Source organism: Schistocerca piceifrons, chromosome 3 (assembly GCF_021461385.2).
Source record: "Schistocerca piceifrons isolate TAMUIC-IGC-003096 chromosome 3, iqSchPice1.1, whole genome shotgun sequence".
In the NCBI taxonomy this organism is placed as follows: domain Eukaryota; kingdom Metazoa; phylum Arthropoda; class Insecta; order Orthoptera; family Acrididae; genus Schistocerca; species Schistocerca piceifrons.
The window spans coordinates 349,760,248-349,773,985 of record NC_060140.1 but is presented as its reverse complement, the minus strand read 5'-3'; the positions used below and the strand labels follow the sequence as shown (position 1 = coordinate 349,773,985).

The following is a 13,738-nucleotide window of genomic DNA, read 5'->3' as shown; positions in this document are numbered from 1 at the left end:
CTCAATCACTGAAAACATTTGGTCTTGGGTTGTCAAGCGACAGACGCAATTATCACTCTTCAGTCACTGTGACTGATGAATTCTAACAGAGACAAATCAGCGTAAAGTGACGTACTCATATCTGCCTTCCAAGTTTATTCCCAGCAGGGTTAGTGGTGTTGTAACCTCCAGATGTGGCAAAGCCGTGTACTGAATTTAGGATGTTTCCCCCCCCCCCCCCCCCCCTCCAAATCACCTAAAAATTTAATAATGTATTCTTCCCACTATAATATATACGCACAATAAATAAGACTTCGTTATTTGTTATCCTTTATAGCGTCGCAGTTTTAGTCGCCAGAAACGTAATTTCAGTTTTTCCTGTGGGAAGTGTGAGACGATTATTAACGCTCAATATATATAATGCACGACAAAAAAGTGAAGTACACATAAGAGGAGGAGGAAACGAAATGAAACTTCAAGGATTCAGAGGGGATGTGACGTTAATTCCGTGAGCCCAGTTATCAGTATGACTTTACACCCACTCTGCCCTGGGTGCGTGGATTGATTCGTTTGGGAAGGGTGTAACAAAGCTGTTGTATACTGTCGTGAGGCATACTGGCCCACAATTGTCGTAACTGTCCTTGATGTCCTGATACTGACACTGGGACGGAGTTGATGTCCGAGCTGGATTCACACTTGTTCTATGGGAGACAGATCTGAAGGTCTTGCTGGCCATGGGAGAAGCCCAAAATAGCCCAGACAGTTGAGAGAGACAGGTGCCATGCGTGGGCGAACATTATCCTGTTGAAAAATGACACCACGATACTGTCATATGAGAAGTACCGCATGACGACACAGGATGTCTGTGAATTACTATTGTGCCGTCATAGTTCCTTCAGTCACTATCAGGCGTGGCCTGAAATTATACCTGATGGCCACACTATGACGCTAGGAGTAGCACCGTTGTACCTCTCTAAAGTAACAAGAGAATGGGATCTCTTTCCCCATGTCGTCGCAGTAATCGCAAGACGATTGTCATCCAGGGTAGGGCAGAACTGCGATTCCCCGATGAGTGCTTTACAATGCCATTAAGCAACAGCCATGCTTCCTGATCACGACTCCACTCCAAGCGCAGGCCTTTGTGTTGTGGTGTCAACAGCAACCGACGTGTGGGACAGTTGTTTCCTTATCCTAGTGCTGCCAGTCTCCAACCAGTGGTGAGAGATGATAAAAATTTTTCACGGAGTCCATTGCAAGATTACTTGTTCTCGAATGGCAGGTGCACGTATGAACGGTTTAAGACAGCCGCGATGCGCAGTACGCCGTCCTTCTTTTGTCGTGGTCAGACGTGCTCGACCGAAACGTAAACGTCGGATCGCTGTGACATCCTAATGCCCCACAAATATGGATACTACACGATTTGACCAGCTGACAAAATGAAGGCCCAGAAGGGCGAAATTTTCAAACGCCGTCAGGTGCTGATAATGCTGTATCACAAGGGCGCACGGCATCTCCGTGTCCTTCACGGTAATCACTCATCACGCGAAGCTATTCACGTCCTTTACAAATCCCTCTCGAACTGGTAACAAAACTCAACTAATGCTCGCTGGTGGCGCGCCTCCTGTCATAGCGAACTGCATGTCTAATCATGTACATATCCGCCGATAACGAAGTTACGCTGTGGTCCGACCGTACTTTGTCGGTGCTTCACTCTTTTTTGTCAGGCATTGGATGATACAACAAAAGCTATCCTTTGCCAAGCTCTACGTAGTGATTTGAGGAGTGTTGAACTGTATGCAACGCGTAAATTATTATTGAGATGAAATATGGATAGCTATGACACCCCGGAGAATTCAGATGAAGAACATTGAGAAAACATGTGGTTTATCTCCATGTGAGAGTGCATGCGGTTCTTTGTAATAACAATAATCCAATTTTTTGATACGAAAAGCATATCTTAATTATTTTCTTATGTTATAATTTACCGTACCTTGTTTCAACCTGTTAAGAAAGTTTCGAATAGTTGAGTGTGTGTATTGCAATATCTTTGGTGTATTCCAGTTACGTATGACATCATCAAGCAGGTTTTAAAAATAGGATAAGGAACAGACTTGGTGCCCGTGGTGCGCCCGTGTGATATATGTGTAAAACTTTGGACGACTGCGAGGAAGATAGTCGTAATTACCTAAAGAGTTGTTCTGATACGACAGTTGTCAGAGAAAATTTCAATACGACTGAATTGAGTGCTCGTTAGACGCTGGAGTTACTGCACGATTACAAGAAATCAGAAGACTAGAGCTACAAGAAAGCAAATGTTCAAATGTGTGTGAAATCTTATGGGACTTAACTGCTAAGTTAAGCTTACACACTACTTAACCTAAATTATCCAAAGGACAAACACACACACACACACACACACACACACACACCTGCCCGAGGGAGGACTCGAACCTCCGCTGGGACCAGCCGCACAGTCCATGACTGCAGCGCCTGAGACCGCTCGGCTAATCCGGCGTGGCTACAATAAAGCACAATTTCAGCAATGGAAATACGCAGATATGTCAACGTTGACAGAGTTGTCGTACCTGCAAACAATATTGTGCACTAATATTTCCGAGACAAGACTCTTTGTGTCAATGTGGCATTGAACACCACTGTTACTTTAAGTCACCTGATAAATAGACGTCTCAGTAAAATTTGCAAGCTAAAGGCACAGCTTCAGTTTCTTATAACGCAAACAGTTCAGCAAACAACGTAAACTGTCTCTGCTGAGGTTACTCACCAGGGGACGGCCACTCGTACACAACAGATAAGAAAATATTTCCAGTTCCTCTAATGGTTGGTACGAGGGCGTGCTGAAAAATAACGCCTCCGATTTTTTTAACGTGAAATCTCTTAAAGCTTTTTAAATAAAAAATTTTATTCACATTCTACATCTTTGTTCTTCATGTGAACATATTTATTTCTGAACATAGTCACCCTGACGACGAAACTCATTTCTCCGAGCGATATCGTCACTGTAGAATGTTTGATTGTTGACATAGTCACAGTAGCACCTCTGCTTGCAGCGCTTCATCACTAACAAGGTGAAGTCCTCGAGGGTGTTCTTTAAGTTTTAGAAACTAATGGAAATCGGGTGGGATCAAGTCGGGACTACAAGCAGGAAGATGGATGACAGTGAAGGGAAGCGGATTGCTGCAGCCGTTGCTGCCCTCGTGGGTGTTCAGGCGTTATCATGCTGAAAGAGAGGGATGCTGATGAACTCTCCGAATGCGAAAATCTATTACAGCACGGTGTTTCTCACGCACAGACATAGTTACGCTACACACAGCCATGTTACAGACGACAATGTGGAGACCTCCAGTTGCAGAAGGCTGCATATATGCAGGGGTGAAGTATGCAGATGTGGAATGTTAGTAACGTTTGTTCAGTTTTAAGAGTGTTCACAGAAAAAGTTCTGTGGAATTACTGTTCAGCACGCCCTCATACTGATTGCTTGGAATCGCTGGTAATTAAAAAGTAAAAAAGCTAATAGTAACAAGCCATTCTTTTAAATTTTTTGATTTGTTTTGATAATCGTATATTTTTTATCCCCTGTGCTTCGTCCTCACTAGAAAATTATCATTGCGCTGCTTGACCTGTCACCGTGGACTTAAACACATGGTAATTTAATCACCGCTTTCACATTGCTTCCCGTTTATAAAGCGCATACGTCGATTCTGTATCTCATCAATACGTTACCTCAAACATAATGTATTACTGAAGCTATACATTTCCGAATAGTTGATACCTTATGACTGACAATTAAGTTACTAGATTATGAATCACTTGCAGTAACCTCTATGGTTTTATCGGACAGTAAGATATGTGACGAAGAACTTAAAGGCATTCACCATGTCTTTTATATCCATTATCTTAAACAATAAACTCTGAACTCTGGTTGCATATTTCATGCAGTCAAGAGAACAACACAAGCAAGTGTGGAGATTAGTGTAAATACGTGTTTGAGTAACTGTGACCTCTATGATTTTCTGTCAGTTCATCATCAACATTTTGAGAAACTTCCGCATCTGTCATTACAATTGCTATAGTTTATACAAAGATGTGCTGAACTAATGTCATATCGGGATTGTAGCTTTCTTGAGCATATGTTTTGTTGTTGGAAAAAATATTTGCGTATAATGCTGTATACGGATCATCTCTGCTATAGAGCACGACGTATGAAACAGATAATAGGACGTATTCACGTGCTTTTAGGATACGTTTTGAATTAAAAGATAAGCATGTATCTTATAATACCTGCAGATGTATTCCATTTAAATGTAATACCTTCAAGTAGGTTTTAAAAAAGAGAATAAGTCAAAGTATTCAAGGATTTCCGTCACTGCGTAAAAACAAGTACAGTAGTGCTTTAAAATAATCCTAAGAAACATAGTCCATTAACAAGGCTTTTGCATCCCTTAGAGGAAAGGTCGTTCTGGATAGTTTGGCAGCTCACGAGTTTTTGTTGCCCAATACCGAACTAGTGAATGGTTTGCTGCCCTCTATTCCGTCTGACCGCTGTTAATAATCGATAGCAACTCCTTTTATCAACAAGTTGTTCACGGTCGTTTTCGCCTACCAAAACTTATCCTCTACCAAACTGAAAGATACTGTGATCCAGGTAATGTAACGAATAGAACATTTAGAGTGAAATATAATCATCAAGAGAAGAAAACATACATGGCAAGCATTGTCCTAAAAGCTATTACGACCGAGCTGCGCTGCTGATAGATGTATTAAACGAAATCTACAGTGGAAAAGTACATTGCGATATACACTCATGACCAGCTGATTAAGAGATAACCACCATACACCCAAACGTTGTAAAACTGAAACGACTCTGCGTAGAATGTAAATACGAGTGCTTCTGTGACTAAGTGGGGCATACAAGACAATACCAACTAAAGACCTGATAGTCCTAGGTAGCAAACGACAGACCTAAACGTGCACTGGAAAGCAGCGGAATACTGATTAATAAATGGAACCCGGCATAATGTGGTAGATGTAAGTGGAAAGCTTGTTGCATCTAAGGCAGAAATTGAGTAACACCCTGCCATATAATGACCAGAGCTCTGGGACAAACTCAACATAGTAATCAACATATTCATCAGCTGAAGCCAAATGTACAGGAAAAACAGGCAGAGGATGCAGCCATTACGGGACTTAACATGGTCCCTAGCTATCTCACACTGACAGAGGAAGGTGAAGACACGACGTCGTTTGAATGTCGAGAATTCGAAACAGGATAATGAAATATTGCAATGAACTCAGAGCCAAGGGAAAACAGACAAATGCTTTTCTTTAAAGTTCTGTGAATGACTTGAAACAAAATGCATGAAAAAAGTGGTGAGTAAATACACTGGTGTCCTAAATTAAACCAAAAAATCACTATTTGTACCTATGAACTGCAAGAGAAACTGTTATCGACTCAGTGGAAAACGAACATACTACAAATAACACACTATGCGACCAAAAGCATCCAGATACCTGTTAGCAGACATGAATATGGAATGAATACATCATTTACCTTGGTAACAAATTCATCTTTGCTGAATTCAATTTCCGTTAAATGTCTCAACGTCTGTGGAGGAATGGCAACCCCCACACCGAGGGAAGGTAGTAGCGCTGGACTTTGGAGTCTGGAGCGAAATCGACATTCTGACTCAGCCCAAAGGTGTTGTATTGGGCTCAGTCGGGATCCAGGCCAGGCCCGGCCTTTTCAGAAATGTTATTTTCCACAGATCATTGCTTTATGACGTTATAGATTGTAGTGTAAAAATCGCCTTCAAACTGTTCTTCTACTTCATGCAGTACACAGTGCCGCAAAAACTGCCCAGATCCTTCCAGATTTAGACTTCTCTTAAGCACACTGAGTGGTCTAGGTCCTAACTACAAAAAGCACTCCCCTACCGTAGCAGTAGCATCACCTTCTCTGTATTTCGCCGTTGGCACTACAAATGATGGCAGGCAACATTGCCCACGGGTTCGACAAACACGAATACTTCCATCTGATTGCCACAGGACATTGCGTGATTGATCAAACTACTCGTTCCCCGTCATGCATTGTCCTGTGGCGTCTCTTTTTACACCACCTTAAGGGTCGCTTAGCACAGACTGCTGAAATGTGTGTCTTAAGAGGAGCTGTGTGCCCCATTGCTTTTAACTCCCTACGCAAAGTCGCTGTGGTGGCTGGAACGCTGGAAGCACTCTGGTACTCACGAGTTATTACTTGCACTTACTGCATGCCATTTCTTACAACCTCCCACCGCAGCGCTCGACGTTGCTTGTTCATCAGTACATGAGGTCTGCCTGGTCTTGGTTTAGCTGTGGTTGTTACTTCGCGTTTTCACTACACAATCACATTGTCAACAGTTGATTTGGGCAGGTTAGGACAGTTGAAAAGTCCCTTACTGATTTGGCATTCATGTGACATCCAGTTATCATTGGACGTTAGAAGTCACTGAGCTATCCTGACAGATCCATTCTGTTGTTCTTGCTTCTTTAGTTAAAACACAACGCTCCTTGCCTATTTTTACACTACTGGCCATTAATATAGCTACACCAAGAAGATATGCAGATGATAAACGGCTATTCATTGGACAAATATGTTGTGACGTAACAAGACTGTTACGCCACTTGAGGTAGCCGGTAGGATAGGCACGCGTACACACACGCCGACGGGCGTCAAGTCTGGAACAGGCTACGTAATTAATGCTATGAAGAAAAGTATGTAGCTGGATTAATACTTATCTTTAATCAATCATAGGGTACATCGCTCTTGACTATATACAGGAGACTTTAATTACAATCACTGTAAGGCTAATGGCGACTTGCTAGTTCGTAGCCATTAGCTTAGCTGAAGGCTATTCTGTCTCTCGGCTAATGAGAGAGAAAGGCTTCGTACATCTAGTCGCTAGCTAGGTCGTCCGTACAACTGGGGCGAGTGCTTGTTCGTATCACGAGACCTGCCTTGTGGTGGCGCTAGGTCTGCGATCACACAGTGGCGACACGCGGGTCCGACATGTACTAAATGGACCGCGGCCGATTTAAACTACCACCTAGCAAGTGTGGTGTCTGGCGGTGACACCACAAAATATATTATACTAGAACTGACATGTGATTACATTTTCACGCAATTTGTGTGGATAGATCCTGAGAAATCAGTATCCAGAACAGCCACCTCTGGCCGTAATAACGGCCTTGATACGCCTGGGCATTGAGTCAAACAGAGCTTGAATGGCGTGTACAGATACAGCTGGCCATGCAGCTTCAACACGATACCACAGTTCATAAAGAGTAGTGACTGGCGTATTGTGACGAGCCACTTGCTCGGCCACCATTAACCAGTCGTTTTCAATCGCTGAGAGATCTGAAGAATGTGCTGGCCAGGGCAGCAGTCGAACATTATCAGGAAAGGCCCAAACAGCACCTGCAACATGCGGTCGTGCATTATGCTGCTGAAATGTAGGGTTTTGCAGGGATCGAATCAAGGGTAGAGCCACGGGTCGTAACACATCTGAAGTGTAACGTCCACTGTTCAAAGTGCCGTCAATGCGAACAAGAGGTGACCGAGACGTGTAACCAATGGCACCCCATACCATCACGCCAGGTGATACGCCAGTATGGCGATGACGAGTACACACTTCCAATGTGCGTTCACCGCGATGTCGCCAAACTCGGATGTGACCATAATGATGCTGTAAACAGAACCTGGATTCATCCGAAAAATGACGTTTTGCCATTCGTGCACCCAGGTTCGTCGTTGAGTACACCATCGCAGGCGCTACTGTCTGTGATGCAGCGTCGACGGCAATCGCAGTCATGGTCTCCGAGCTGATAGTCCATGCTGCTGGAAACGTCGTCGAACTGTTCGTGCAGATGGTTGTTGTTTTGCAAACGTCCCCATCTGTTGGCTCAGGGATCGAGACGTGGTTGCACGACCCGTTACAACCATGCGGATAAGATGCCTGTCATCCCGATTGCTAGTGATACGAGACCGTTGGGATCCGGCACGGCGTTCCGTATTACCCTCCTGAACCCACCGATTCCATATTTTGCTAACAGTCATTGGATCTCGACCAACTCGAGCAGCAATGTCGCGATACGATAAACCGCAATCGCGATAGGCTACAATCCGACCTTTATAAAAGTCGGAAACATGATGGTACGCATTTCTCCTCCTTAGACGAGGCATCACAACAACGTTTCATCAGGCAACGCCGGTCAACTGCTGTTTGTGTATGAGAAATCGGTTGGAAACTTTCCTCTTGTCAGCACGTTGTAGGTGTCGCCACCGGCGCCAACCTTGTGTGAATGCTCTGAAAAGCTAATCATTTGCATATCACAGCATCTTCCTGTCGGTTTAATTTCGCGTCTGTAGCATGTTATCTTCGTGGTGTAGCAATTTTAATGGCCAGTAGTGTATATTAGCGCGACCGCCACTCGTGACATCTAGCGGTCAATTTCGCATTATATACAGGTGTACAGATACTTTTGATGAGACAGTGTATGACTTAAGGACTATACCGAGTCCCTCACGATCGAATATCATGCAAGAAAAATTGTTCTGAAATATAATGTGCCGGTTTCTCAAGGTAGCGGCAACAGGGTTATCATCGTTAACACCTGTTATCTTTTTAAATTTTAGTATGAATAATTCATTTCAAAGAGTCTCCCACAAATTTAGGAAATAACGAAGATGAGTGAAGCTGTCTGTAACCCAAAAATTGGACAAAACACCACAGCGTGTTGCGAGTTATGGTCCTGTGTCATTCTGACCTTAGAACTGATGTATCCAGACAATCACAGCCAGACCTAGCCTTTAACGTGGACCAGTGACCATTGTGAAACTTGGCGTTTTTCATATTGACAAACCATTTCCCAAGTTCGAAGAAACGATAAATGACAGAATATATCTTAGCAGCGACTGGAGACTTTTGCGTTTGTATTCTGAAATTAAAAAACTATAAAATATGTTACTGGAATGAGGGCAACCACTGATGAAACAACCTAAGCGTTTTTTATTGGACCATATGTAGTAATGAACATTATTAGGAAGATTTTTCAAGAAATTTTTGGCATTTGACTGTAGATTTGTATTCATTTATTTCACACAATCGTAATTTCGGCTTTCTAACCATTCTCATCTGCAACTTCGAATCTCAAAAAACTGTACAACCTGCCTAAATAACATGTCATCGTCGACGTAAAATTTGCCTCGTCTTACTTATTCGATTTTATGTCATTTAGGAGGCAATTACAATGAAATGAACACCCTTAGTTGCTTACAGGCGTGGACATACGTCAACGGGGACAGATGAAAATGTGGGTCCCGACCGGGACTCGAACCCGGGGTCTCCTGCTTACATGGCAGACGCTCTATCCATCTGAGCCACCGAGGACACAGAAAATGGCGCGACTGCAGGGATTTATCACTGTCGCGCCTCCCGCGAAACCCACATTCTCAGTGTATTGGCCTGCACTACATTCGTAGTGCCCCTGCCCATTATACTCACTACTCGCGGCGCGTTGCCGATTCCCGTAAGAGTTCGGGCACTGTTTGTGCATTCGGCATTCGCACAGAAGAAGAAGATGGTCAAGTGGCCGGTGAGCCTTAACTATATATATGTACTAAGAATATATATCATTTAGGAGGGTCGGGTAATGTTTGAGATTCCAAATTACACGTGAGAATGGCTACAGAGGCAAATCATGATTGTGTGAAATAAAGGAATACAAATCTACTGTCGAATGGCAGAAACTTATTTCAAAAACTTCTACATGACTAGAGTCCTCCATGAAGCAAAACTCATTATGTAGTATTCTGTAGAGATTCCATGGAATGCTATGAATGACTATCCTGTGATGAGCTCTAGAGCTTCATGTAAATAACTCGCTGATTTTCAGTATGGAGAGTCTCACTGCATCCACCTTTAACAACATTTACTATACAGGAGCAGTGACGTCTTCTATACTGACAGACGACCCATGCCTTTGCAGATCTCGACGACGGGCCAGTACGGCTCGTTCGGTCTGCTGTTTGACGGGGTGCTGCAGCAGCTGGGTGCGCAGTCCACGGGCGCCACGCTCATCATGAACATGCTGTCCGCCGCAGTCAACTTCACCGGTAAGTCGTCCAGTCTGCTGCATATTGCAAGCAGACACCTCACTACCCACCATGGAACCACTGGCAGAGGTTTGCAGTACAGACCGGTTCATTTTGCTTTTCCACTGTGATTTCCGTTCTATCTTTTCATCGTGTTAATTTACCACTTCGACAATATCTGCGGCTGGCCCCGGCGGAGGTTCGAGTCCGCCCTCGGGCATGGGTGTATGTGTTTGTCCTTAGGATAATTTAGGTTAAGTAGTGTATAAGCTTAGGGACTGATGACCTTAGCAGTTAAGTCCCATAAGATTTCACACACTTTTTTTTTGACAATACCTTACAGCAATTTCTTACTAACATATTTCCACTACACTGGCTCCTCAGGAAATTACCGTCCGTCTAGTCGAAACATAGAGGGGTAAGTGTCTGATATCGCAGCAAAATCCAGGTCATTATACATGTAGTGCTAGATAAGAAGAAACAGCTTATGGGAGGAAATCGGTTGTGGCCTTGTTAAAGAACCCATAAATGTCTTGGTGAAACCAAGAAAACACAAGATGGACATAGGAGCAAGGACTTGAATCCGTTCTGCCTGGATACGAGGAACAGTTTTAATTGTCTCCTCGAAAAACACAGGTTGATTTAAAAAAAGATTAGGTTTCACTTGTTTATTACAAACTATGAATGATAGAAACAAACTGCACATGTCATTGGATAGAGGTCGGTTCAAAGTTTCATCATAAATTTAGACAACATTGTCTGTGGAGTGCAGCGAACTGGTGCTAACTTTGATGAAAACAGTAGTCAAGATTGCAATAAATTTTGTTTATTATGACCGGTTTTGGCTTACGTTAAAGCCACATTCGTATTTCTTGAGCTCTCTATGACTTTTTACACGATTCTACAAATCGTACAGTTTGTACTGTGAATCATCCTGGTGTCACGTGAAAAACCGGGGAGGCACCAGCACCAGGCAAAGAGGGCCGAAGAGGATGGCTCTAACGTAAGCTGAAACCGGTCATAAGAAACAAATGTTATTGCAATCTGGACTGTTGTTTTAACCAAAGTTTTATATTCGAATAGACACTATGCCATGCACTCGACATGAGCATCGTGCGTTGCTCGAGAAACATCGAAATGCTAGTCCACTTCATTCCAGATCCCTGTTTATGGAATCGACAGGTTCAACCATTCGATTTCCAGCTCGTGAAGACTGGTTACTGTAGGTGGGACAAGGAATCTGTCTTTTATGTACCCCCACAGAAAAAAAAAAATCGCTAGGTGTGATATCTGGTGATCTGGGAGGCCAAAAGCAATGAAAAAGCCGTTTCTGGAAATGGAAAAACCGGATTTAGAAGCATCCACAATTTAAGCAACAGATTCCAGCTGAGTAGCCATTCAGATCAGTAGTTTTCAGTGTTTGGTGACATTTTTGTACATTCGACTGATGGTGCGATTTGCAAACTGTATGAACAAACGCAGCGTCAACAACGTGTTATAATTAAATACGGAATATTTTTTAAGAACAAATGCACAAATTTGAATACACACAGTCCAGTCACAGTAAACTGTCCATCGCCTCTGTTCAACATCACAGATGGCAGGTGATAGCACTAGCAGTGGAGTGTATATAAAGCGTGTCGGCCGGAAGCAGAAAACAGTGCAGTCTTTTTCGTAACGCTGAAGTGGACCGATTTATCTGACATCCAAAAGGGCATGATCATTGGCTTTCGGGCCAAGTGTGTAATCAACAACCGTTCAACGAAAGATGCTGCAATGGACCTCCACAGCAGGCACCTGGTTCATGCACCCATGCCGGCTATTGTTCATCGACGAGGAAGGCTAGAATTTGCGTGCAAATACGGCAATTGGACATCCACTGAATGGCGAAAGGTCGCCTTTTCTGGTGAATCAAGTTTTATTTTCCATCGGACAGATGGCCTTTGGCGTGTACGTCGCAAAATGTCTGAAAGCAAACAGCCTGTAATGAAGACGGAGCGTTATGGTCTGGGAAATGTTTCCGTGGGTTTCCCTTGGTGATATCGTCAGTGTGGAAGGCACAATGGATAAACAAAAGCATGCATCTACCCTTCGGGACCATGTCCACCCCTACATGCAGTTTCTTTTTCCTTGGCACGATAGCATCTACCAGCAAGGCAATGCAACGTGTCACGCAGCTCGCAGTGTACTTGTGTGATTCAAAGGTCACCAGGACGAGTTTACCGTGCATCCCGGCCACCAAACTCATCGAATTTAAACCCAATCGATAATCTGTCAGACCATCTCGATTGTGTTGTTCGCGTCATGGATCCTCAAACGAGTAACCTAGCGCAGCCGGCCACGGCAATGGAGTCGGCATGGCTGCACACCCCTGTCGGTACCTTACACAACCTCATTGACTCTCTTTCTGCAAGTCTCTCGAGGCAAAAGGTAGTTATTCACGCTTTTCACAGATGGTCACGTTAATGTGACTTGGCAGTGTAGTTTTCAAACTACAGAAAATAGTCATAATAACGATAGTATCTGTTCCCATTGTCAAGATATGTCCAAAATGCTTAAGTACAGCACGTGAGTTGTTTACGATTCAGTTATGCACGTCAAAAATAACGCTGATAATTACCACACAAACAGCTCTGCCTGTGAGTGTGAAACAAGGTCTAGACCGAACTTGCATTTAGGAATAAAGAAATTACATAAACTCAAAGTAGCATTTTCTCCTAATAAATTTGTACAATAAATTATCTAAGGAGATTAAAAAGATTACTAAAATCAAACTATTTAAAAATATAGTTAAGAAGTACCTATTGACCACACACTCAGTGCTGTGAAGGATAACGCAAAGCTACGGGTGCAGGTTCGAATCCTGCCTCGGGCATGGATGTGTGTGATGTCCTTAGGTTAGCTAGGTTTAACTGGTTCTAAGTTCTAGGGGACTAATAACCTCAGAAGTTGAGTCCCATAGTGCTCAGAACCATTTGAACCATTTTTTGATAACGCAAAGTAGGAGATGGATAACACGTGAAACACAAGTACTCGGAAACAATAATAAGGTTAAGGTAGATCTGTCACTTCGCAACACATTTTCACGCTGTTTTTGTTCCTGAAAAATCACATATCAAAACTCTGCAATGGATGCTAATATCTTATCTGCTTTTCGAGACGAACATCTCACTCATTAGAGGACGATGCTCACTCAGTTATTTAGCCACGTAAACTGGAAGTTACGGTACACACAACTGAAATCAGACATCATTGTCGTGGTACTAATGTCAGAAAATAGTCTGTGTATTCTGAGTGTAGTGTAATCAGTCAATGTTGATGAGAGTGAATGAACAGTGTTGGACTAGCTTTCTACGTTATGAGATTGCGCTGTTTTAAATTGGCCGGCCTTGGAGACCTCTAAACTGCATCTGGCCTTCTTGATTTTGGTTTTCCATGATTTACCTAAGGTATTCCAGGCAAGTGACGAGATAATTGCTACTGCAAAGCGTTTCTCATCCAAATCAAATTACACCTTCCTGTATATACACTGGCTCACGAATAAATGAGACACCCAGAAGTGGAGGAGAAAAATTGGAAATTTGTGGTAAGTTCTATGGGACAAAGCTACTG

At 43.2% G+C, this 13,738-nt stretch overlaps 1 protein-coding gene and 1 non-coding gene across 2 annotated transcripts in view; one reads left to right on the top strand and one right to left on the bottom strand.

Moving 5' to 3' along the window:
• LOC124788653 overlaps positions 1–13,738 on the top strand; it is a gene marked incomplete at its 5' end in the record, with an annotated part of 169,544 nt that overhangs the window by 46,832 nt on the left and 108,974 nt on the right. Inside the window, one exon of the mRNA XM_047255929.1 lies at positions 10,021–10,147. Within this exon, the coding sequence (XP_047111885.1) occupies positions 10,021–10,147 (127 nt within the window). The remainder of the gene's footprint in view (positions 1–10,020; positions 10,148–13,738) is intronic.
• Trnat-ugu lies at positions 9,349–9,423 on the bottom strand. The gene has a single exon. It is a non-coding gene; the product is annotated as a tRNA-Thr (tRNA).